Below are 20846 nucleotides of genomic sequence, written 5' to 3'. Positions count from 1 at the left end.
CTCTGTAACCACCTCCAGCCTCTACACCCCTCCCTATCTCTGTAACCTCCTCCAGCCCCTACACACCTCCCTATCTCTGTAACCTCCTCCAGCCCCTACACCCCTCCCTATCTCTGTACCCTCCTCCAGCCCCTACACACCTCCCTATCTCTGTAACCTCCTCCAGCCCCTACACACCTCCCTATCTCTGCAACCCCCTCCAGCCCCTACACACCTCCCTATCTCTGTAACCCCCTTCAGCCCCGACACCCCTCCCTATCTCTGTAACCTCCTCCAGCCCCACAACCCCCCCGAGATGTCTGCGCTCCTCTAATTCTGCCCTCCTGACCATCCCTGATTATAATCGCTCCACCATCGGTGGCCATGCCTTCTGTTGCCTGGGCCCTAAGCTCTGGAACTCCCTCCCTAAATCTCTTCGTCGCGCTACCCTCCTTTAAGACGCTCCTTAAAACCTACCTCTTTGAACACGCTTTTGGTCACCTGCCCTAATATCTCCTCCTCAGGTTCCATGTCAAATTTGTGTCTAATTTACGCTCCTGTGAAATTATGTTAAATAAATGAAAGTTATTGAGTTTTTAAAAAAAAAAAGCCGCCTGAACTCTGTGTTCTAGACGAGAGTCATTGGGGTCAGGAGATGGAGCCCTCTTCCATAGACGTAGGATTTTACAGCACAGAAACCTGCCATTCGGCTCGACAGGTCCGAACCGGAAAAGGAGATGGGGTAGCTCCGTTAATAAAGGGTGAGATCAGTGCAGTTGTGAGAAACGCTTGTGGCTCAGAAGATCAAGGTGTAGAATCAGTTTGTGTGGAGATAAGAAATAGTAAGGGAAGGAAGTCACTGGCGGGAGTGGTCTATGGACCCCCTAACTGTAGCTACGCTGTAGGACAGAGTATAACTCAAGAAATAATCGGGGGCTTGTAAGAAAGGTCCTGCAATAACCATGGGCGATTTTAATCTTCATACAGATTGGACAAATCAAATTGGCAATGGTAGCCTTGAGGACGAGTTGATAGAGTGTATTCGGGATGGTTTCTTGGAACAATACGTTGTGGAACCAAGCAGGGAGCAGGATGTGTAACGAATCTGGATTAATTGATGATCTTATAGTAAAGGATCCTCTTGGGAAGAGTGATCATAACATGGTAAAATTTCACATTCAGTTTGAGGGTGAGGAAAGCTAGGTCTCAAACTAGTGTCCTGAACTTCAACAAAGGTAATTACAAAGGTATGAAGACATGGCTAAAATGGACTGGGAAAATAGATTAAAGGGTAAGACGGTAGATACGCAGTGGCAGACATTTTAGGAGATATTTCATAACTCTCAGCAAAGATATATTCCAGTGAGAAAGAAAGACTCTTAAGAGAAGGATGAACCATCTGTGGCTAACTAAGGAAGTTAAGGATGGTATCAAATTGAAAACAAAGGCAGACAATGTTGTGAAGATTGCATTGTAGGCAAGAGGATTGGGAAATTTTTAGAAACCAGCAAAAGATGACTAATCAAGAGGGAGAAAATAGATTATGAGAGTAAACTAGCAAGAAATATAAAAACTGACTAAGAGTTTCTACAGGTATATAAAAAGGAAACGCGTAACGAAAGTAAACGTTGGCCCCTTAGAGGATGAGACTGGGGAATTAATAATGGGGAACAGGGAAATGGCAGAGACTTTGAACAAATATTTTGTATCGGTATTCATGGTAGAAGACACAAAAAGCATCCCAATAGTGGATAATCAAGGGGCTATAGGGAGGGAGGAACTTAATACAATCATGATCACGAGAGATAAAGTACCAGGCAAACTAATGGGACTAAAGGTGGACAAGTCCCCAGGACCTGATGGCCTGCACCCTAGGGTCTTAAAAGAAGTGGTTGCAGGGATAGTGGATGCATTGGTTGTAATCTACCAAAATTCCCTAGATTCTGGTCCCAGCGGATTGGAAAACCGCAAATGTAATGCCCCTATTTAAGAAAGGAGGGAGACAGAAAGCAGGAATCGATAGAATAATTAGCCTAACATCTGTGGTTGGGAAAATGCTGGAGTCCATTATTAAGGAAGCAGTAGCAGGACATTTGGAAAAGCATAATTCAATCAAGCAGAGTCAGCATGGATTTATGAAGGGGAAGTCATGTTTGACAAATTTATTAGAGTGCTTTGAGGATGTAACGAGCAGGGTGGAAAAAGGGGGAACCAGTGGATGTGGTGTATTTGGATTTCCAGAAGGCATTTGACAAGGTGCCACATAAAAGGTGACTGCACAAGATAAAAGTTCACGGGGGTTGGGGGTGATATATTAGCATGGATAGAGGATTGGCTAACTAACAGAAAACAGAGAGTCGGGATAAATGGTTCATTTTCAGGTTGGCAACCAGTAACTAGTGGGGTGCCGCAGGGATCAGTGCTGGGGCCCCAACTATTTACAATCTATATTAATGACTTGGATGAAGGTTCCGAGTGTAACGTAGCCAAGTTTGCTGATGATACAAAGATGGGTGGGAAAGCAATGTGTGAGGAGGGCACAAAGAGTTTGCAAAGGGATACAGACAGGCTCAGTGAGTGGACACAAATTAGGCAGATGGAGTATAATGTGGGAAAATGTGAGGTTATCTACTCGGGAGGAAGAATAGAAAAGCAAATTATTATAATTTAAATGGAGAAAGATTGCAAAGTGCTGCAGTACAGCGGGACCTGGGGGTTACTTGTGCATGAAACACAAAAGGTTAGTCTGCAGGTACAGCAAGTGATCAGGAAGGCCAATGGTATCTTGGCCTTTATTGCAAAGGGGCTGGAGTATAAAAGCAGTGAAGTCTTGCTACAGTTATACAGGGTATTGGTGAGGCCACACCTGGAGTACTGCGTGCAGTTTTGGTCTCCTTATTTAAGGAAGGATATACTTGCATTGGAGGCTGTTCAGAGAAGGTTCACTCGGTTGATTCTGGAGATGAGGGGGTTGTCTTATGAGGAAAGGTTGAGCAGGTTGGGAATCTACTCATTGGAGTTCAGAAGAATGAGAGGTGTTCTTATCGAAACGTATAAGATTCTGAGGGGGTTTGACAGGGTAGATGCAGAGAGGATGTTTCCCCTCGCGGGGGAATCTAGAACTAGGGGGCACATAGTCTCAGAATAAGGAATCACCCATTGAGACGGAGATGAGGAGGAATTTCTTCTCTGAGGGTTGTAAATCTGTGGAATTCTCTGCCCCAGAGAGCTGTGGAGGCTGGGTCATTGAATATATTTAAGGTGGTGATAGACAGATTTTTGAGCGATAAGGGAGTGAAGGGTTATGGGGAGTGGGCAGGGAAGTGGAGCTGAGTCCATGATCGGATCAGCCATGATCGTATCGAATGGCGGAGCAGGCTCGAGGGGCCGAATGGCCGACTCCTGCTCCTATTTCTTGTGTTCTAATGCTCCACACGAGCCCCCTGCCACCCCTCTTCATCTCTTCCCCCCCCCCCCCCTCCCACTACCACCATAACCTTCTAATCCTTTCTCATCATGTGTTCATCCAGCCTCCCCTTAAATACATCGATACTATTCGCCTCAACCCCTCCCTGTGGCAGCGAGTTCCACATTCTCACCCCTCTCGGGGTAATATTTGCAGTCTCTAGTTCTGGTCTCTTCAACAGGGCAAACGTCTTCTCTACATCTGCCCTATCAAATCCCTTCGTAATCTTAAAGCTCTCCATTGGGTCAGCCCTCAGAATAAAGAGCCCCCACCTGCTCAATCTATCCTGATAGCTATAACCTCTCAGTTCTGGTTTCATCCGTGTGAATCCTTTTTGCACATTCTGCAGTGGCTCAATATACGTTCTGTGATGGGCAAATCAGAACAATGCACACTATTCTAAGAACAACACAGATACAGAGTAAAGCACCCTCGACACTGTCCCATCAAACACTCCCAGGGCAGGTACAGCACGGGGTTAGATACAGAGTAAAGCTCCCTCTACACTGTCCCATCAAACACTCCTAGGGCAGGTACAGGGGGTTAGATACAGAGTAAAGCTCCCTCGACACTGTCCCATCAAACACTCCCAGGGCAGGTACAGAACGGGATTAGGTACAGAGTAAAGCTCCCTCTACACTGTCCCATCAAACACTCCCAGGGCAGGTACAGGGGGTTAGCTACAGAGTAAAGCTCCCTCTACACTGTCCCATCAAACACTCCCAGGGCAGGTACAGGGGGTTAGCTACAGAGTAAAGCTCCCTCTACACTGTCCCATCAAACATTCCCAGGGCAGGTACAGCACGGGGTTAGATACAGAGTAAAGCTCCCTCTACACTGTCCCATCAAACATTCCCAGGGCAGGTACAGCACGGGGTTAGATACAGAGTAAAGCTCCCTCTACACTGTCCCATCAAACACTCCCAGGGCAGGTACAGGGGGTTAGCTACAGAGTAAAGCTCCCTCTACACTGTCCCATCAAACACTCCCAGGGCAGGTACAGGGGGTTAGATACAGAGTAAAACTCCCTCTACACTGTCCCATCAAACAGGGGGTTAGATACAGAGTAAAGCTCCCTCTACACTGTCCCATCAAACACTCCCAGGGCAGGTACAGGGGGTTAGATACAGAGTAAAGCTCCCTCTACACTGTCCCATCACACACTCCCAGGGCAGGTACAGCATGGAGTTTAACAGGTTACCTCCTGTGTTTTACAGTCTCAGTCCCCGGGCCAGCAGCGACACGAAGCCTCCTGTCGAGACGGTGTGGCCGACCAGTCCACGGTGCCTGCGGAAGACCCCGGCCAGCGGGCCAAGGCCGTGGATGCGGCCAGACCCCAGAGCGAAAGAAGCCAGGCAGCGCGAGGCGGGACCCCCAGCAGCCCCGCTGCGCTGCGTCGCCGGAGAACCACGTCTGAGGAAGAGAAGGAGGTACGGGTTTGCGTGGGTGGGGGCTGGGGCGTGGGATTAACTGCCAGAGGAGCAGTACTGAGGGAGCGCCGCACTGTCGGAGGGGCAGTACTGAGGGAGTGCCGCGCTGTCGGAGGGGCAGTACTGAGGGAGTGCCGCACTGTCGGAGGGGCAGTACTGAGGGAGCGCCGCACTGTTGGAGGGGCAGTACTGAGGGAGCACCGCACTGTCGGAGGGGCAGTACTGAGGGAGTGCCGCACTGTCGGAGGGGCAGTACTGAGGGAGCGCCGCACTGTTGGAGGGGCAGTACTGAGGGAGTGCCGCACTGTCGGAGGGGCAGTACTGAGGGAGCGCCGCACTGTCGGAGGGGCAGTACTGAGGGAGAGCCGCACTGTCGGAGGGGCAGTACTGAGGGAGCGCCGCACTGTCGGAGGGGCAGTACTGAGGGAGCGCCGCACTGTCGGAGGGGCAGTACAGAGGGAGTGCCGCACTGTCGGAGGGGCAGTACTGAGGGAGCGCCGCACTGTCGGAGGGGCAGTACTGAGGGAGCGCCGCACTGCGCTGTCAGAGGGGCAGTACTGAGGGAGCGCCGCACTGTCGGAGGGGCAGTACTGAGGGAGCGCCGCACTGTCGGAGGGGCAGTACTGAGAGAGTGCCGCACTGTCGGAGGGGCGGTACTGAGGGAGCGCCGCACTGTCGGAGGGGCGGTACTGAGGGAGCGCCGCACTGCCTGTGCTAACCGGTGTTTGATTCCCGCTCAGGGTGTGCCCACAGCCAACAGAGGACCGCAGGAGGCCGGAAGCGGGGATGAGCCCTTCGCCCGCCAGAGAGGACCGCTGTCCCAGGCCCCCGCCAGCAGCCTGCGCCACGTGTAAGTTCCGCGCGGGACGCGGTTCGATGCAGAATCGTGCCCCCCACCCCCCCCCACTCCCTGTGGCGCGATGAGTGACCGGAGGCTGATATCGGGCGACGGGTCAGTCTGAACACAAGTTATCGACTCGGACTGAGTGGGTCAGACACTTGAGGTTTCGCCCTCTGGAACCTGGGTGGTCAGATGCAGACCCAGACAACACAAGAAACAGGAGCAGGAGTCGGCCATTCGGCCCCTCGAGCCTGCTCCGCCATTCAATAAGATCATGGTTGATCCGATCATGGACTCAGCTCCACTTCCCCGCCCGCTCCCCATAACCCTTCACTCCACTTATCGCTCAAAAATCCGTCTTAAATATATCCAATGACCCAGCCTCCACAGCTCTCTGGGGCAGAGAATTCCACAGATTTACAACCCTCTGAGAGAAGAAATTCCTCCTCATATCCGTCCTAAATGGGCGGCCCCTTATTCTAAGACCATGCCCCCTAGTTCTAGTCTCCCCCATCAGTGGAAACATCCTCTCTGCATCCACCTTGTCGAGCCCCCTCATAATCTGATACGTTTCGATAAGATCGCCTCTCATTCTTCTGAACTCCAATGAGTAGAGGCCCAACCTCCTCAACCTTTCCTCATAAGTCAACCCCCTCATCCCCGGAATCAACCGAGTGAACCTTCTCTGAACTGCCTCCAACGCAGGTATAGCCCTCCTTAAATACGGAGACCACTACGCAGTACTCCAGGTACCCTGTATAGTTGTAGCAGGACTTCTGTATATTCCATCCCCCCCCTTTGCAATAAAGGCCAACACTCCATTGGCCTTCCTGATCACTTGCTGTACCTGCATGGTAACTTTTTGTGTTTTGTCCACAAGGACCCCCAGGTCCCGCTGTACCACAGCACTGTGCAATCTCTCCCCATTTGAATAATAATTTGCTTCTTTATTTTTCGAGCCAATTATTATTTCAAGGCGCTTGTCTCTCTGACGAGGCCATGGTGCACTGGCATGGGACAGACATGGCCTTTTGACCTCCGGTCCCTCCGGCTCAGGTCCAGGGTCGCTGTGTGCCAACGGGGTCATATTCCTGGCCAAGCAATCCCTCCACCGACCTCGCTGGAGCAGATTATCTGGTCGTCGCCGCAGTGCCGTTTGTGGGAGCTTGCTGTGCGCAAATTGCCTGCCGCCTCTCCCACAGTACACGTGCGGCTGCACTTCAGAAAGTACTTCATTGGCTGGGAAGCGACCTGGGACTTCATGGCAACGCGAAAGTGGCTGCAGAAGGAAGGACTCGCATTTACATAGCGCCTTTCACGACCATCATCATCGGCAGTCCCTCGGAGTCGAGGAAGACTTGCTTCCACGCTAAAAGTGAGTCCTCAGGTGGCTGAACAGTCCAATACGGGAGCCACAGTCCCTGTCACAGGCGGGACAGACAGTGGTTGAGGGAAGGGGAGGGTGGGACTGGTTTGCCGCACGCTCCTTCCGCTGCCTGCGCTCGCTTTCTGCACGCTCTCGGCGACGAGACTCGAGGTGCTCAGCACCCTCCCGGATGCACTCCCTCCACTTAGGGCGGGACTGGTCTTTGGGCCCAGGGACTCCCAGGTGTCGGTGGGGATGTTGCACTTTATCAGGGAGGCTTTGAGGGTGGTCCCTTGTAACGTTTCCTCTGCCCACCTTTGGCTCGCTTGCCATGAAGGAGTTCCGAGTAGAGCGCTTGCTTTGGGGAGTCTCGTGTCTGGGGACATGCGGACAATGTGGCCCTGCCCAGCGGAGCTGGTCGAGTGTGTGGTCAGTGCTTCGATGCTGGGGATGTTGGGCCTGGTCGAGGACGCTAACGTTGGTGCGTCTGTCCTCCCGGGGGATTTGCAGGATCTTGCGGAGACAGCGTTGGTGGTGTTTCTCCAGCGGCTTGAGGTGTCTACTGTACATGGTCCATGTCTCTGAGCCATACAGGAGGGCGGGTATCACTACAGCCCTGTAGACCATGAGCTTGGTGGTGGATTTGAGGGCCTGGACTTCAAACACTCTTTTCCTCAGGCGGCCGAAGGCTGCACTGGCGCACTGGAGGCGGTGTTGAACCGGACGTCTCAAAGCGCTTTACAGCCAATGAAGTACTTTTTGGAGTGTGGTCACTGCTGTAATGTGGGAAAGCCAGACCGAGTCAGTCAGATAGATGGGTATTGATTGGTATTATCAAAGAGCTGGACGCGACTCGACGGGCTGAATAGCCTCCTGCGCTGGAAAATTTGTTTCTTTTTTGTTATATCTTAAATATCAAAAATGACTGAAATTTGTGTTCTAATTCCTCGTGATGTAAGACATTTGACGTCTCGCTGATTGTCGTGGATCGCAATTCCTGCCGTTGCTCTGGTTTGCAGCTGCCGACTCTGTGCACCGTGTGTTGTATATCGTGCATTCTCTCCCTCAGTTGTTGAACTCCAGTTATAATTTGTGATCTTGCCTCTCCCGGAGTGAGGGGGGCGCCCCCCTCGGGACAAAGTTGAGACAGAAGCAGCAATTTTCACAGGGAGGTTGAATCGAGACCCTCACCCCCCCCCCCCCCCCTCTTCCCTCCCCGCGGTGCAATGAGGGGCAAGGGTCTGTCTGAACACGGATAGCTAACGCTGATGCCTGTATTTAAGAAGGGAAATAGAACGCATCCAGGGATCTAGAGGCCTTAACACCGGTGGTAGGAAAAATAATGCATCCCGACTAAATGACAAAACAAAAGAACATCTCGGGCTGAAATTGCCCCTCCCAATGAGAACATAACACAAGAAATAGGAGCAGGAGTCGGCCATTCGGCCCCTCGAGCCTGTTCCGCCATTCAATAAGATCTTGGCTGATCTGATCATGGACTCAGCTCCACTTCCCCGCCCGCTCCCCATAACCCTTCACTCCCTTATCGCTCAAAAATCTGTCTATCTCCACCTTAAATATATTCAATGACCCAGCCTCCACAGCTCTCTGGGGCAGAGAATTCCACAGATTTACAACCCTCTGAGAGAAGAAATTGCTCCCCATCTCAGTTTTAAATGGGCGGCCCCTTATTCTAAGACCATGCCCCCTAGTTCTAGTCTCCCCCATCAGTGGGAACATCCTCTCTGCATCCACCTTGTCGAGCCCCCTCGTAATCTGATACGTTTCGATAAGATCACCTCTCATTCTTCTTAACTCCAATGAGTAGAGGCCCAACCTCCTCAACCTTTCCTCGTAAGTCAACCCCCTCATCTCCGGAATCAACCGAGTGAGGCCTCTGCCAGAAACGTTGGTCACGGGACGGCACGGAATGGCAGAGGGGCCGCCATTTTGGAAATTGCCCTTCCTGAGTATTGGAGCGGTTTCCGTGACGAGTTTGACCCCCGCGGGGTGCAAGCGCTGACCCCTTACCCACTGGCGGGGGGCCCCCGCCTCGGGAAATTGCCCCGCGGGAGGGCGCACTGCCCCCCCTCCCTCCCGGGCCGCCGACAGCCAGCCCGGCAAACCCTCCCCCCTCCTTCTTGGGTGCCAGGCGGCTGGCCCGGCCGAAACCCCCTCTTCCCCGCCGCCCCCGGGCGGGCCCAGAGTTTGCGGCAGAGTTCGGAGCGGCCCCGCCCCTTTAACCGAAGGGGGGTGGGGGGGAACGTTGAGACGCGCCAGCGCGATGATGTCACCGGCTCAGCGCTGGCACGATGAGACCACTCCACATCTGATCCCCCCCAAAAAATCCCCGAAGCGCTAAATTTCGACGGGATAGCCCGCCCCGCTGCACGGGAGCGGCCAGAACGCATCGAAACCGGTAGGTGCATCTCGTTTCGGGCGGTGGCCAATTTCAGCCCCCCCCCCTCGAGAAACAAAAAAATGTAATGATAAATAGTCAGCATGGATTTCAAATGGGAAATGCTTGCTTGACCAAACTCACAAGAACATAAGAAATAGGAGCAGGAGTAGGCCAAACTAGTAGGGTGGGCTGTTTGGGGCTGGGATTGGGCGAGACCTCTTCACTCGGGGAGTTGTTGGCCTGTGGGGTTCCCTGCCGCGGAGAGTTGTTGATGCCAGTTCATTGGATGTGTTCGGGAGGGAGTTGGGAGGGTGTGGAGGGGGTGTGGGGGGGTGAGGTGCTGGGGTGAATGATCAGCCATGATCTTGTTGAATGGCGGTGCAGGCTCGAAGGGCCGAATGACCCTACTCCTGCACCTATTTTCTATGTCTCTCTGTTTCAATACGGCCCCTCGAGCCTGCTCCACCATTTAATGCGATCATGGCTGATCCGATCATGGACTCGGGTCCACTTCCCCGCCCGCTCCCCATAACCCCTTATCCCTTTATCCCTCAAAGATCTTGTCTATCTCTGCCTTAAATATATTCAATGTCCCAGCTACTACAGCTATCTGAGGCAGCGAATTCCACAGATTTATAACACTCCGAGAGAAGAAATTCCTCCTCATCTCAGTTTTAAATGGGCGGCCCCTTATTCTGAGACCATGCCCCCTAGTTCTAGTCTCCCCCATCAGTGGAAACATCCTCTCTGCATCCACCTTGACGAGCTCCCTCATAATCTTATATGTTTCGATAAGATCACCTCTCATTCTTCTGAATTCCAGTGAATGTTTGAAGAGGTAACAGAGAGAGTAGACAAGGGCGACACAGTAGATGTAATTTATCTAGATTTTCAAAAGGCCATTGATAAAGTACCCCATAATAGACTGATGAACAAGGTCAGAGAATGCGGAGCAAGTAGCAGAATGGATCGCTAGCTGGCTTCAAAGACACAAAGCAGAGAGTAGGGGTAAAGGGTAGCTATTCACTGTGGCAGAAGGTGGGGAGTGGTATTCCACAAGGATCAGTGCTGGGACAATTTATATTAACGATTTAGACTTTGGAATCAAAAACACAAGATGACATTAATAAATTTGCAGAATGGGCATATAATTGGCAAATTAAATTCAACACAGATAAATGTGAGGTATTAAATTTTGGTGAAGAAAATAGGAAGGTCGCGTGTTACTTGACAAATAAGAATCAAAATGGGGCAGAGGTACAAAGGGATCTCGGAGTACAAAAGCTCAAATCACTAAAAGTTGTGACTCAGGCTAGCAAGACCATAAAAAAGCAAACCAAGAACTAGGGTTTATTTCTAGAGGCATAGAACTGAAAAGTAGGGAAGTTATGTTAAACCTGTATCAAACCTGGGTTAGACCACACCTGGAGCACCGTGCACAGTTCTGGTCTCCATATACCTGGGTTAGACCACACTTGGAGCACCGTGCACAGTTCTGGTCTCCATATACCTGGGTTGGACCACACTTGGAGCACTGTGCACAGTTATGGTCTCCATATACCAGGGTTAGACCACACTTGGAGCACCGTGCACAGTTCTGGTCTCCATATACCTGGGTTAGACCACACTTGGAGCACTGCGCACAGTTCTGGTCTCCATATACCAGGGTTAGACCACACTTGGAGCACCGTGCACAGTTCTGGTCTCCATATACCTGGGTTAGACCACACTTGGAGCACTGTGTACAGTTCTGGTCTCCATATACCTGGGTTAGACCACACTTGGAGCACTGCGCACAGTTCTGGTCTCCATATACCTTGGTTAGACCACACTGGGAGCACCGTGCACAGTTCTGGTCTCCATATACCTGGGTTAGACCACACTTGGAGCACTGTACAGTTCTGGTCTCCATATACCTGGGTTAGACCACACTTGGTGCACAGTTCTGGTCTCCATATTATTATAAAAAGGATATCGAGGCACTGGAGAGGATGCAGAGAAGAGTTACAAGGATAATCCCAGAAATGCGAGGGTATACCTATCAGAAGAGGATGAACAAGCTGGGTCTCTTTTAAGAACATAAGAAATAGGAGCAGGAGTCGGCCATTCGGCCCCTCGAACCTGCTCCGCCATTTAATACGATCATGGCTGATCCGATCATGGACTCAGCTCCACTTACCCGCCCGCTCCCCATAACCCTTCACTCCCTTATCGCTCAAAAATCTGTCTATCTCCGCCTTAAATATATTCAATGACCCAGCCTCCACAGCTCTCTGGGGCAGAGAATTCCACAGATTTACAACCCTCCGAGAGAAGAAATTCCTCCTCATCTCAGTTTTAAATGGGCGGCCCCTTATTCTAAGACGATGTCCCCTAATTTTAGTTTCCCTTACGAGTGGAAATATCCTCTCCTGAAACGAGAAGGCTGAGGCGTGACATAATAGGGGTCTTTAAAACGATGAAAGGTTTTGATAGAGCGGATACAGAGAGAATGTTTCCACTTGTGGGGAAGAACATAACTAGAGGCCATCGGTATAAGATCGTCAGCAAGTAATCCAATGGGGAATTCAGGAGAAACTTCTTTACCCAGAGAGGGGTGAGAATGTGGAACTCGCCGCCACAGGGAGAGGTTCAGAGAGTTGTTGACGCCAGTTCGTTGGATGTATTCAAGAGGGAGTTAGATTTGGCCCTTTATGGCTAAAGGGATCAAGGGGTATGGAGAGAAAGCAGGAAAGGGGTACTGAGGTGAATGATCAGCCATGATCTTATTGAATGGAGGTGCAGGCTCGAAGGGCCGAATGGCCTCCTCCTGCACCTATTTTCTATGTTTCTATGAATAGTATTGATATACTTAACGGGAGGCTGGAATAAACACATGAGGGAGACAGGAATAGAAGGCTATGGGGATAGATGGGGAAAGACGGGAGGATGCTCGAGTGGAGCATGGCCTGGTTGGGCCCATTGGCCTGTTTCTTGCGTATGGCAGTAGCAAATCAAACGTCAATATCTCAAGTCAGATATCCAGACCAAAGCTCCCGGTGTAACAGCGTGGATATCCTGTAGCTGCCTGTGACTTCCCTCCGAGGGCAGTGCTCGATGATGTGCTCCAGGGTCTGATTGGGAGCTCCGCAGTCGGAAGATGGGGAGGCTTTAATCTTCCTCCTACGGAGAAGCTGGCAGCATCGACCGGGACCATGTTCCGAGGCGGTCGATGGTTGTCCACTGTTTGTGAGGAAGGTTTGATCCTTCAGGTTGTACCGTGGGCGGGGTGGGGTCTCTCTATCAGGATTCCATTCCCTATGTCGCAGTTCTTCCAATCATTTCGCTGTCGGTCATCGAGGCTGAGGGGAGATCGCTGAAGGGTTTCGGCACCGGTCCAGAATGGCCTCCAGATTGGAGACGGGTTGGTGGTAGGTTGTTTCAGTCGGCCTTTGCTGGTGTAGGGCTTGTATTCTCTGGAGACTGCTTCTTCGCTGCGTAGGTGTGGGGGTGCGATCTTTCCCAGCACGGGCAGCCACGGTGTTGGTGTCGATAAAAGCGAGCCAGTGAGAATTCACAGAGTACAATTCAGCTGGACAAGAAACGCAATTGTCTCTGTCTTGCTTTCTGTCTCCCTCTGTCTCTTTCTGTCCCGCTCTCTCTGTCTCTCTCTCTCTGTCCCGCTCTCTCTCACTGTCTCTCTCTCTCTGCACCCTCCGTCCCTCTCTCTCTCTCTCTTCCCCCCCCACTCACTCTCTCTCCCTCTCTCTGTCTCTCCCTCGCACTGTCTCTTTCTCTGCCCCTTTCTCTGTCTCTCCAGCTCTCTCTCGTTTGCCCGCTCTCCGTCTCGCTCAGTCTCGTCCCTCTCTTTCCTTCCCTCTTTCTCTCGCTCTCTGTCCCTCTCTCTACCTCTTTCCTTCCCTCTCTCTTTCTCTCGCTCTCTGTCCCTCTCTCTTTCTCTGTCTGTCTGTCCCTCTGTCTCTGTGTCTCTTTTTCTCTCTCTCTCTCGATGTCTTTCACACTACCTCTGTCTCTCTGTCTCTCTCTCACTCTCATTGTCCCGTCTCTCTCTCACTCTCTCTCACTCTCACTGTCCTGTCCCTCTCTCTCTGTCTCTGTCCTGTCTCTCTCTCTCGCTCTCTCTCTGTCTCTCTCGCTCTCTCGCTCTCTCTCTGTGTCTCTCGCTCACTTGCTCTCTGTGTCTCTCGCTCTCTCACTCTCACTGTCGCGTCTCTCTCTCTCTTTCTCTCTCTCTCTTTCGCTCTCACTCTCTCACTCTCATTGTCCCCTGCCTCTCGCTCTCTCTGTCACTGTCTCTTTCTCCCCTCTAGGGGTAGTAAAGGTGATTTATAGGATTTTCCAGGGGCAATGATGTGAATTTATATATCTGGGGGGTTTAATAGCACTTTCTAGGGTTAGTGATAGGGTGTATGTCTGGGGGTTGATATATCTGGGGGTTTATTGGGTTTATATATCTAGGGGTTTATAGGGTTTATTGGGGTTTATATATCTGGGGGTTTATAGGGTTTATTGGGGTTTATATATCTGGAGGTTTATAGGGTTTATTGGGGTTTATATATCTGGGGATTTATTGGGGATTATATAATCTGGGGGTTTATTGGGGTTTATAGGGTTTATTGGGGTGTATATATCTGGGGGTTTATAGGGTTTATATATCTGGGGTTTATAGGGTTTATTGGGGTTTATATATCTGGGGTTTATTGGGGTTTATATATCTGGGGATTATTGGGGTTTATATATCTGGGGGTTTATTGGGGTTTATATATCTGGGGTTTATTGGGGTTTATATATCGGGGTTTATTGGGGTTTATATATCTGGGGTTTATAGGGTTTATTGGGGTTTATATATCTGGGGGTTTATTGGGGTTTATATATCTGGGGGTTTATAGGGTTTATTGGGGTTTATATATCTGGGGGGTTTATTGGGGTTTATATATCTGGGGGTTTATTGGGGTTTCTATATCTTGGGGTTTATATATCTGGGGGTTTATTGGGGTTTATATATCTGGGGTTTATATATCTGGGGGTTTATAGGGTTTATTGGGGTTTATATATCTGGGGGTTTATATATCTGGGGGTTTATTGGGGTTTATATATATGGGGGTTTATAGGGTTTATTGGGGTTTATATATCTGGGGGTTTATTGGGGTTTATATACTTGGGGTGATAGGGGTTTATATATTTGGGGGTTTATTGGGGTTTATATATTTAGGGGTTTATAGGATTTATTGGGGTTTATATATCTGGGGGTTTATAGGGTTTATATATTTGGAGGGGTTATAGGGTTTATATATCTGGGGGTTTATAGAGTTTATATATGTGGGGGTTATAGGGTTTATATATTTGGGGGTTATAGGGTTTATATATTTGGGGGTTTATAGGGTTTATATATGTGGGGGGTTATAGGGTTTATATATTGGGGGTTTATAGGGTTTATATATCTGGGGGTTTATAGGGTTTATATATTTGGGGGTTTATTGGGTTTATATATTTGGGGGTTATTGGGGTTTATATATTTGGGGGTTTATAGGGTTTATATATTTGGGGGGTTATAGGGTTTATTGGAGTTTATATATTTGGGGGTTTATTGGGGTTTATATATTTGGGGGTTTATAGGGTTTATATATTTGGGGGTTATAGGGTTTATTGGGGTTTATATATTTGGGGGTTTATAGGGTTTATTGGGGTTTATATATTTGGGGGTTTATTGGGGTTTATATATTTGGCGGTTTATAGGGTTTATTGGGGTTTATATATTTGGGGGTTTATAAGGTTTATTGGGGTTTATATATTTGGGGGTTTATAGGGTTTATTGGGGGTTATATATCTGGGGGTTTATAGGGTTTATTGGGGGTTATATATCTGGGGGTTTATAGGGTTTATTGGGGTTTATATATCTGGGGGTTTATATATTTGGGGGTTTATAGGGTTTATTGGGGTTTATATATTTGGGGTTTATATATCTGGGGGTTTATATATTTGGGGGTTTATAGGGTTTATTGGGGTTTATATATTTGGGGGTTTATTGGGGTTTATATATCTAGGGGGTTTATATATTTGGGGGTTTATAGGGTTTATTGGGGTTTATATATTTGGGGGTTTATAGGGTTTATTGGGGTTTATATATTTGGGGGTTTATTGGGGTTTATATATTTGGGGGTTTATAGGGTTTATATATCTGGGGGTTTATATATTTGGGGGTTTATAGGGTTTATTGGGGTTTATATATTTGGGGGTTTATAGGGTTTATTGGGGGTTTATATATTTGGGGTTTATAGGGTTTATTGGGGGTTTATATATTTGGGGTTTATAGGGTTTATTGGGGGTATATATATTTGGGGGTTTATAGGGTTTATTGGGGGTTTATATATTTGGGGGTTTATAGGGTTTATTGGGGGTTTATATATTTGGGGGTTTATAGGGTTTATTGGGGGTTTATATATTTGGGGGTTTATAGGGTTTATTGGGGGTTTATATATTTGGGGGTTTATATGGTTTATTGGGGGTTTATATATTTGGGGGTTTATAGGGTTTATTGGGGTTTATATATTTGGGGGTTTATAGTGTTTATTGGGGGTTTATAGAGTTTATTGGGGGTTTATATATTTGGGGGTTTATAGGGTTTATTGGGGGTTTATATATTTGGGGGTTTATATATCTGGGGGTTTATAGGGGTTATTGGGGTTTATATATTTGGGGGTTTATTGGGGTTTATATATCTGGGTTTATATATTTGGGGGTTTATTGGGGTTTATATATTTGGGGGTTTATTGGGGTTTATATATTTGGGGGGTTATTGGGTTTATTGGGGTTTATATATCTGGGGGTTTATAGGGTTTATTGGGGTTTATATATTTGGGGGTTTATATATTTGGGGGTTTATTGGGGTTTATATATTGGGGTTTATATATTTGGGGGTTTATTGGGGGTTTATATATTTGGGGGTTTATTGGGGTTTATATATTGGGGTTTATTGGGGTTTATATATTTGGGGGGTTATTGGGGTTTATATATTTGGGGGTTTATTGGGGTTTATATATTTGAGGGTTTATTGGGGTTTATATATTTGGGGGTTTATTGGGGTTTATATATTTGGGGGTTTATATATTTGGGGGGTTTTATTGGGGTTTATATATTTGGGGGTTTATTGGGGTTTATATATTTGGGGGTTTATTGGGGTTTATATATTTGGGGGTTTATTGGGGTTTATATATTTGGGGGGTTTGAGACTCTGGGATTGTCTCTGAGTGTGGGCTGTGAGCTCGGGCTGTGATTGGTGGAGAGCGGGGAGGGGCGGGGCTTCAGAGAGGCGGCAAGATGGCGGCGGCGGCGGCGGAGTGAGAGACACAGAGAGAGGGACAGAGGGACACCGAGAGATCACCCAGCGGGCCATCGGCACCGGCACCGGCACCGGCTCCGGCTCCGGCACACCCCGGGGACCCGGCCGCTACCCCGCCCACCTCACCCCGCCCCGCACCGACACCCCGCACAGGCCCCGGGCCCGGGGAGCCGCGTCAATGCTCACCCCCAGCAGCCAGCCCTGGTGAGAGGGGGAGGGGAGGGAGATAGGGAGGGGGAGGGAAGTGGGTGGGGGGGAGGTAGGGAGGGAGAGGGGGGAGATAGGGAGGGAGAGGGGGGGAGGGAGGTGGGGGGGGAGGTAGGGAGGGAGAGGGGAGAGGGGGGAGGGGGAGATAGGGAGGGAGAGGGGGGGAGGGAGGTGGGGGGGACTGGGGGGAAGGAGATAGGGAGGGAGAGGGGGCTGGGGGGGGAGATAGGGAGAGGGAGGAGGTGGGGGGGAGATAGGGAGGGAGGGAGAGGGGACTGGGGGGGAGGGAGTTGGGGGGGGCTGGGGGAAGGAGATAGGGAGGGAGAGGGGGCTGGGGGGGGGAGATAGGGAGGTGCTGGGGAGAGGGAGATGGGGAGGGGGCTGGGGAGATGGGGGAGGGAGATAGGGAAGATAGGGAGGGGGGGGGAGGGAGATAGGGAGGGAGAGGGGGCTTGGGGGAGGGAGAGGGGGCTTGGGAGAGGGAGGTGGGGGAGGGAGAGGGGGCTGGGGGAGGGAGAGAGGGAGAGGGAGGAGGTGGGGGGGAGATAGGGAGGGAGAGGGGGCTGGGGGGAGGGAGGTGGGGGGGTGCTGGGGGGAAGGAGATAGGGAGGGGGCTGGGGAGAGGGAGGTGGGGGGGGGGAGATAGGGAGGGAGGGGGCTGGGGGGGAGGGAGATGCTGGGGAGAGGGAGGTGGGGGGGGGGCTGGGGGGAAGGAGGGAGGGAGAGGGGGCTTGGGGGAGGGAGAGGGAGGCTGGGGGAAGGGAGGTGGGGGAGGGAGAGGGGGCTGGGGGGAGGGAGATAGGGAGGGAGAGGGGGCTGGGGGGGAGGGAGGTGGGGGGGCTGGGGGGAAGGAGATAGGGAGGGAGAGGGGGCTGGGGGGGGGAGATAGGGAGGTGCTGGGGAGAGGGAGATGGGGGAGGGGGCTGGGGAGATGGGGGAGGGGGCTGGGGAGATGGGGGAGGGAGGGAGATAGGGAAGATAGGGAGGGAGAGGGGGCTTGGGAGAGGGAAGCTGGGGGAGAGGGAGGTGGGGGAGGGAGAGGGGGCTGGGGGAGGGAGATAGGGAGAGGGAGGAGGTGGGGGGGGTGAGATAGGGAGGGAGAGGGGGCTGGGGGAAGGGGGCTGGGGGATTATAGGGAGAGGGAGGAGGTGGGGGGGGAGATAGGGATGGAGAGGGGGCTGGGGGGAGGGAGGAGGGAGAGGGGGCTGGGGGGAGGGAGGAGGGAGAGGGGGCTGGGGGGGGGGAGGGAGGTGGGGGGGCGACTGGGGGGAAGGAGATAGGGAGGGGAGAGGGGGAGATAGGGAGGGGGCTGGGGAGAGGGAGGTGGGGGGGGAGATAGGGAGGGAGGGGGCTGGGGGGAGGGAGGTGCTGGGGAGAGGGAGGTGGGGGGGGCTGGGGGGAAGGAGATAGGGAGGGAGAGGGGGCTTGGGGGAGGGAGAGGGAGGCTGGGGGAGAGGGAGGTGGGGAGGGAGAGGGAGGTGGGGAGGGAGAGGGGGCTGGGGGGGAGGGAGGTGGGGGGGCTGGGGGGAAGGAGATAGGGAGGGAGAGGGGGCTGGGGGGGGGAGATAGGGAGGTGCTGGGGAGAGGGAGATGGGGGAGGGGGCTGGGGAGATGGGGGAGGGAGGGAGATAGGGAAGATAGGGAGGGAGAGGGAGGTGGGGGAGGGAGAGGGGGCTGGGGGAATATAGGGAGAGGGAGGAGGTGGGGGGGGAGGTAGGGATGGAGAGGGGGCTGGGGTTAGGGAGAGGGGGCTGGGGGGAGGGAGGAGGGAGGTGGGGGGGGGGCTGGGGGGAAGGAGATAGGGAGGGGAGAGGGGGAGATAGGGAGGGGGCTGGGGAGAGGGAGGTGGGGGGGGAGATAGGGAGGGAGAGGGGGCTGGGGGGAGGGAGATAGGGAGGGAGAGGGGGCTGGGGGGATATAGGGGAGAGGGAGGAGGTGGGGGGGGAGATAGGGAGGGAGAGGGGGCTGGGGGGGAGGGAGGAGGGAGAGGGGGCTGGGGGGAGGGAGGTGGGGGGGGGGCTTGGGGGAAGGAGATAGGGAAGTGGGAGGGGAGAGGGGGAGATAGGGAGGGGGCTGGGGAGAGGGAGGTGGGGGGGGAGATAGGGAGGGAGAGGGGGCTGGGGGGAGGGAGGTGCTGGGGAGAGGGAGGTGGGGGGGAGGGAGATGGGGGGCTGCTGGGGGGAAGGAGATAGGGAGGTGGGGGGGCTGGGGGGAAGGAGATTGGGAGGGGTGAGGGGGCTGGGGGAGATAGGGAGGGAGGGGGCTGGGGGGAGGGAGATAGGTAGGTGGGAGGGGAGAGGGGGCTGGAGAGATAGGGAAGATAGGGAGGGAGGGGGCTGGGGAGATAGGGAAGATAGGGAGGGAGGGGGCTGGGGAGATAGGGAAGATAGGGAGGGAGGGTGCTGGGGGGAGGGAGATAGGGAGGTGGGAGGGGAGAGGGGACTAGGGAAGATAGGGAGGGAGGGGGCTGGGGGGGGGCAAGGAGATAGGGAGGGAGGGAGGGAGGGGGCTGGGGGGGGCAAGGAGATAGGGAGGTGGGAGGGGAGATAGGGAGGGAGAGGGGGCTGGGGAGAGGGAGGTGTGGGGGGGGGCAAGGAGATAGGGAGGTGGGAGGGGGAGATAGGGAGGGAGAGGGGGCTGGGGGGAGGCAAGGAGATAGGGAGGGGAGAGGGGGCTGGGGAGAGGGAGGTGGGGGAGGGGCAGGGAGGTGGGAGGGGAGAGGGGGAGATAGGGAGGGAGAGGGGGCTGGGGGGGGGGAGATAGGGAGGGCGAGGGGCTTTGGGGGAGGTGGGGGAGAGTGGGGAGGAGAGGTGGGGGAGAGTGGGGAGGGGAGGTGGGGGAGAGTGGGGAGGGGAGGTGGGGGAGAGTGGGTAGGGGAGGTGGGGGAGAGTGGGGAGAGTGGGGGGGAGGGGGCTAGGGAGAGGGGAGGGGGGGCTAGGGAGAGGGGAGGGGGAGCCTGGGGGAGAGGAGGGGGAGCCTGGGGGAGAGGGAGGTGGGAGATAGGGAGGGGGGGGGAGATAGGGAGCAGGAGGGGGAGCAAGAGTGGGAAGGGGGAGGGGGCTAGGGAGAGGGGAGGGGGAGGCTGGGGGCGAGGGAGATAGGGAGGGAGAGGGGGCTGGGGAGAGGGAAGTGGGGGAGGGAGGGAGAGGGGGCTGGGGAGGGTGGGGAGATGGGGAGAGAGGATCTGTGGGGGTGGAGAGGGGATTGGGGGAGGGGAGAGAGGGGCATGGGTGGAGGGTGAGAGAGGGGATTTGGGGAGGGGAGAGAGGGGAGTGGGGGACACGGGAGGGGCGAGGGAGTGGCTGTGGGGGGGGGGGGGGAGAAGAGAGGTGAGGGAGGGGAGGGGCTGTGGGTAGAGGGCCGGGGGGGGAGAGGGAGCGAGGGGCTGGGGTGGGGGACTGAGAGGGGCTGGGGGCGGAGGGGGGAAGAAAGGGAGGGAGGGAGAGGCGCGGGGTGGGGGACTGAGAGGGAGGGAGAGGGGCTGGGTGGGGAGAAGCTGGGGCGAGGGAGAGGGGCTGGGGGTGGCGGAGGAGCTGGGGGGAGGGCAAGGGTGTGAGCGAGAGAGGGGTTGGTGGGAAGGGACAGAGGTGTTGGGGATGGAGAGAGGGGCTAGGGAGAGGAGGGGGGTGAGAGAGGGGGTGTGGGGAGAGGGAGGGAGACGGGCTGTTGTGGGGCGGGGGGGAGATAAGAACATCGAACATAAGAATTAGGAACAGGAGTAGGCCATCTAGCCCCTCGAGCCTGCTCCGCCATTCAACAAGATCATGGCTGATCTGGCCGTGGACTCAGCTCCACTTACCCGCCCGCTCCCCGTAAC

At 53.3% G+C, this 20846-nt stretch overlaps 2 protein-coding genes across 2 annotated transcripts in view; one reads left to right on the top strand and one right to left on the bottom strand.

The window, feature by feature from the left end:
- Nucleotides 1–20846, top strand: part of LOC139235703 (proline-rich protein 36-like) — a 57946-nt gene that overhangs the window by 13411 nt on the left and 23689 nt on the right. The window contains exons 4-5 of the mRNA XM_070866743.1: nucleotides 4663–4875; nucleotides 5616–5725. Of these exons, the coding sequence (XP_070722844.1) occupies nucleotides 4663–4875; nucleotides 5616–5725 (323 nt within the window). The remainder of the gene's footprint in view (nucleotides 1–4662; nucleotides 4876–5615; nucleotides 5726–20846) is intronic.
- LOC139235286 (uncharacterized) lies at nucleotides 18861–19974 on the bottom strand (the record flags this gene model as incomplete). Its single annotated transcript, XM_070866428.1, has 3 exons — nucleotides 18861–19306; nucleotides 19688–19734; nucleotides 19928–19974. Coding segments are annotated over 3 exons (540 nt in total), but the record flags the coding sequence as incomplete, so codon positions are not given.

Source organism: Pristiophorus japonicus, chromosome 23, assembly GCF_044704955.1.
Source record: "Pristiophorus japonicus isolate sPriJap1 chromosome 23, sPriJap1.hap1, whole genome shotgun sequence".
In the NCBI taxonomy this organism is placed as follows: Eukaryota; Metazoa; Chordata; class Chondrichthyes; family Pristiophoridae; genus Pristiophorus; species Pristiophorus japonicus.
This window is presented reverse-complemented; position numbering and strand designations above follow the sequence as displayed.